The 5,059-nt window shown below is 34.7% G+C and overlaps 2 protein-coding genes across 2 annotated transcripts; both read right to left on the bottom strand.

Moving 5' to 3' along the window:
- Positions 1–1,372: 1,372 nt before the first annotated feature.
- Positions 1,373–2,002, bottom strand: HELRODRAFT_78788 (hypothetical protein; the record flags this gene model as incomplete). The annotated part of the gene is made up of 2 exons (XM_009019095.1): positions 1,373–1,514; positions 1,905–2,002. Coding segments are annotated over 2 exons (240 nt in total), but the record flags the coding sequence as incomplete, so codon positions are not given.
- A 1,065-nt stretch (positions 2,003–3,067) lies between these two features.
- Positions 3,068–4,088, bottom strand: HELRODRAFT_78885 (hypothetical protein; the record flags this gene model as incomplete). The annotated part of the gene is made up of 2 exons (XM_009019094.1): positions 3,068–3,182; positions 3,913–4,088. 2 exons carry the CDS (start codon positions 4,086–4,088, stop codon positions 3,068–3,070), a joined length of 291 nt encoding a protein of 96 aa, XP_009017342.1.
- Positions 4,089–5,059: the final 971 nt, after the last annotated feature.

Below are 5,059 nucleotides of genomic sequence, written 5' to 3'. Positions count from 1 at the left end.
GCTAATTAATTCTATGTTTACAGCACATATGCTAATTAATCCTATGTTTACCGCACATATGCTAATGATGCATAAGCGCAATATGCTAACTACCATAAAATCTGCTTTTTTAACGTACAGGCAAATATATATATATATATATTTATAAAGAATATATATATGTATAAAGAATATATATATACATACATATATTCTTTATATATATGCATACATATATTATTGGTGAATATCACAACATGTTCTGCGTTAGTTAGCTTTCTGTTTAATTTTTCAAATTTTCTAACGGCAGATCGTAAATTGTTGTCAAGTTTCTTGAATTCAAAAACAAAATTTTTATTACATTTAAGCATAGTAGAACAAAACAATTTTTTTCGGTATTCCTATACAATCTTCGGTGTTCGAATTGATACGTTGAGTATGTGGCCAAATGCTCAAGTATATTTATACTGTGTCTCTACAATGTTAATTCCTTGTTTAATGTGAATACTTTACGGTTATTTAATTAGATATTACGATTTTCAACTTTGTGCAATATGACACTTTTCCAAATTTATTAGTGGGAAGGATTCCAATTGCACGTTATTGAATGTTTGTTGTCGGATGTCTTTGTTCTAAGAGTATTGACTCGGCTTGTCGTAAATTATAATGGTTGTTATTGTAATGTAAGATTTCAACATTGTTGTCCATGATTTTCCTAGTAATTTTAGTTTTTTTATTTCTCTGTCATGTGATTCTTCATGCACCAGTTTGTACGTGCATCGTGAGTCTTCTCGATAGCTTGGTCGTCGTCATACCAATATATTCAAAATTGTGGTGCCCACACTCACCACCAATATTACACTTGAACAAATATATTAGATGGCCATAATCCATTATCGATTCTGGCTAACTAGTGTGGTTGTTTTTCATCATGGGAGATGACGTTCGTTGGTAGAAGTCGTAGTCTAATACTATCGTTTTCGGTAGTTGCTTGAGCATTATTTTTTTAAATTCATTTCATGATTTTTCATCCTGTTCGAAAGCAGTTGAAATGTGGTTTTTATAATATGTTACTATGTTATTTTTGTTAGTCGTATTGTTGTTGCTGCTGAATTTTTGTTCTTTGCGTCCTATTATTTTTTGTATCGTGAAATTCTTATATCCATTATGAATAATTAAGTGACTCTATCTAGTTCTGTTCTCTTGCTTCCTGCATCAGAAGAGTGCTTGCAAGCTCCACCCGATAATGAATATTCAACAACGTGCACTTGGAATCCTTCCCACTAATAAATTTGGAAACAGAGGAATCGTCGATAATGACGACATGTAAGTGTCATTTTGCACAAAGTTAGTTTTAAAAGAAATAATAATACTTACACGGAATGAAAAAAGACTAACTGCATAAGATTTCATCTTCATCGCTTCCATCTTCGCAGTCCATCTGGCTGTCACACTTGTTGCTCTCACTGATGCAATGACCACTACTCACGCATCTGAATTGACCGGGGTTGCAGCCATCTTTGTGTGAAAAATTACTTGATATCCTATAAATTCTTTGTCAGATAGCGACGGAAAATTTGTGCGTGTGTGCGCGCGTATGTGTGTGTGCGTGGTGTGTATGTGTGCGTGGATGGATACCTCTATCTATTATCTATTAAGGTCTTGTTCGTTTGAATAGTTGATATTGAAATACTACTTGAACTTTGTTATTGCTAATAATTTTTAATGTCACCATTAAAATGGATTGAAACGAAATGGATTAAAATGCTTAAAATATATGCTTGATTCAAATTATAAATAAACATACATTCCAATAGCAAACATATAAAACAGATGAAAATTTAAAAAAATGCCAAACAGCAAAATTATAAAATAAAATGTAAGACAGATAGAAACTGTAAAAAAATGTAGATGTAATGATATACTGACTGCATCCACTTTCGTCGGATCGATCTGAGCAGTCAGGGATCCCATCACATTTCCTGGTTTTGTTGACGCACGTACGATCTGTAACACATTGGAATTCATTCTCAGTGCACTCCCTCTTACAGGGCTCGCCTGAGCACTTCAAACTTCCCTCGTGGCACAAACTGTAGGGATTTTAGATTTTGAGCTTTTCTTTTAATTTACTATTTTATGGTCAGTGGTGGGTCCAGGGAAAAAATGCATCTCCCCACCAGACTATGAAGATGGAAAATATTGAAGATTCTGTGTAAAGCTTGGTAATGAAATGAACGGAATTTAGCAAACATGTTATTCACTTGAGAATTTTAAAAATCATCTCCCACCAAAACTGGGTTAAAGAGAAATTATTGGAAATAACAACAAAAAGGTCGTCAGCTTTAGAATTGTAAAATCATTCCACCTACAAAGTTCTAAATCCACCACTGTGTATAGACCGAAAGTTTTGTGCGGTCCTTTGGTGGTTTAATTTGGTAGTGAAATTTTGTTTTTAATGTTGTAGTTAAGTTGGCATTGCTCTAATATTTTTAGTCAATACAACCATTTGATTTTTATTATAAAGTCTTCATTAGTCGTAAATTTGTTTTAAAAAAAAATATGTTATTTGTTTTAAAAATTTAAATTTAACTTTCACTGAAGCCGACCAGTTTTGGCAGTTGATGACAGTTACTGAACCAGCCCCAACAACTCCAGAACCAACTAAACATCCGCAAATTTCTTTCGGTATGCACTGCCCTTTTTCTAAATTGTTTTAAAAAGTTCAACCAATACTTTTTAAAATTTAATCTAATCTTTAATGCTTTTAATAACTGACTGATAAATAATGAAATAAAGAAAGAAAGCAAACAGTGTAGAATATCTGAAAGCTCACCATCCAGCACACTGTTGCCAGGGCAGAAACATCCTTCAATTTGTAGCTGGTCGTCATTTTTGAAGAATGGTGCCTGGCAGGTGTTGTTGTAGGCCGGGTGGCAGCTCCTGTACACCTGTCCCTCTGGACACATGACGGCTGCATTTGAAATATTTTATCAGTAATTATTTAAGGAATTTTAATGTTGCGAATGCAAGGCTGTCATTCGTTTTAAACAAATATTTAATAGAGTACTTAAAACGTTGGGAAGAAGAACTAACGACAGAAGTGGTTAGACCTCCAGCTGACGCAGACTCCCTGCTCTACACAGGCCGACACGAAACTTTCAATCGCTGTGCACATGCACTGACAATCCCCTCCCGTGTCGCAGCTTAATTGTAGGAATGGGATGATTTGTTCATTCTCGTCAAAATAAGAGATCGAATGATGCAAAAAAATATCTAATAAGATGATTTCTAATGAGATTTATCTAAAATGTACCACCCTACTACATTCGAAGACAATGCACGTGCATAGGAGTGAGAATTATATTATATATACCTTTCAAAAACTAATTCCACATTTATAATTTCATATTATGTTTTAAAAAAATGAATTTTTTTATACGTAAAAAATTAAAAATTTATATCAAACAACGCGACGACTAAAGGAACGACGAAACTGTAAAAAGAGCAGTACACATATTTTTATATATACATATTTCATTTCATTTTGTTGTTGAACAAATTGGGATCAATGGTTTGCGGAGGTGTTTTACTACTATTGAAGAGTTTGCATGAAGGCAGTGTGTGGCAGAAAACGTTACAAGTGGAAGCTGGAAGGGAACGGTTTGAAAATTAAAAGTTTTCTTTCTCCTACCTGCAAAATTAATTCAGTCCGATAAAACTATGGGAAAAATGGCAAGGAAGAAAATTCATAACAGTGATTTCGATATTTTTATCAATGTTTTAAAATATTTTGCCTAATTAAATCGAAAAATCGAGCAGCGGAAAATGTCCGTGGAAGAATGCCTTACTGGCGAACGTCTTCCGTTTTTGACATGGAAGATAATAACTGAGTTTGATTAATGATTATAATGATCATACTGTTTCAAATCTTACTCGCAAGAGGCAGCCATACATTCCTGGAAGAATGTTTCATAATTGACAACTTTCCTGCAGTCGGCAAACACGGCTCCTTTCGTGATGATGGAGCAGGAGGAGGTTGCCCAGGCTACTCGCTCCGGGTGGGCCTGTGAAAAAGCATACCAACTTGTATTTTTAATAAACAAAATCATGCTAATTTTCAATGTTAACTTGTGTTTAATATAATTATGGTTCATTTGAACATTAAACATTTTGAAAACCTTGCATGGATCAAAGAGAGCTTCCTGGTTAGGTTCTGGACATGTTCGATCAACTCTCCATTGAGAGGCTGAGTTTGAATCTGGAGGGTTCACATTGGTAATCGAACTTCCAAATGGTCCACAGAGACCATCAACTTTCCCTTTGTAGCAAGATGGCAAGTAGATGACCACCTTCGTTCCTGTCGTTCATAATGATTGTGATGAAAGTACAAAAAAATTTACATATAATTTTGTGAAGTGATGCAATTTTAAACATGCAAAAATATCACTTGAGCTAAAATTTAAAACTTTTTCAATGAATGAAGCATTAGGTATGTTTTTATAAACCTCCATCATGCACTATGGAGACTCCATTATCAAAGGTAACGATGGTTAGTACGATAGTGTTGACGATGGTTATTTTATCAGTTGCGTACATGCCAGATGTCAGGTCAGCCGCGATGCCGTTTACAATTGGGTTCGTTCCTTTGGCGATAATAACTTCGGATGGACCAACTTTAATCGAAACCACCTGAAATACGGTTGAACCTTTGTCTAATTATTTTCAAATAATCTGGCTGTTGATGATTTTTAATAATTGGACGTCAAACTTTTCAACCTTGGAGCAAATAATTCCAGACTGACCACAGGGCATATTGGAAGCAGCGATGTACAATGCATCGCAATCAAAAGAAGTTGGACTGACAAGACTTTTACTAAGGATGTAGGCGCAGCTGGTTTGGCCAGCATGTATTCTGTGCATGCCGTCGAAAGCGATGTAGTACACGTCTCCAAACAATTTGCATTGTGCTTTGTATGCGTCGCTTTCTTCACATTTCCATTTTCTACCCTTGCAAGTGCTATAAAAAATTCGTTCGTCACATGATTTCAAACGTTAAAACTTAAAAGAAAATGAAACAAAA

The sequence above is a fragment of the Helobdella robusta genome (genome assembly GCF_000326865.2).
Source record: "Helobdella robusta unplaced genomic scaffold HELROscaffold_23, whole genome shotgun sequence".
Taxonomy (NCBI): domain Eukaryota; kingdom Metazoa; phylum Annelida; class Clitellata; order Rhynchobdellida; family Glossiphoniidae; genus Helobdella; species Helobdella robusta.
This window is presented reverse-complemented; position numbering and strand designations above follow the sequence as displayed.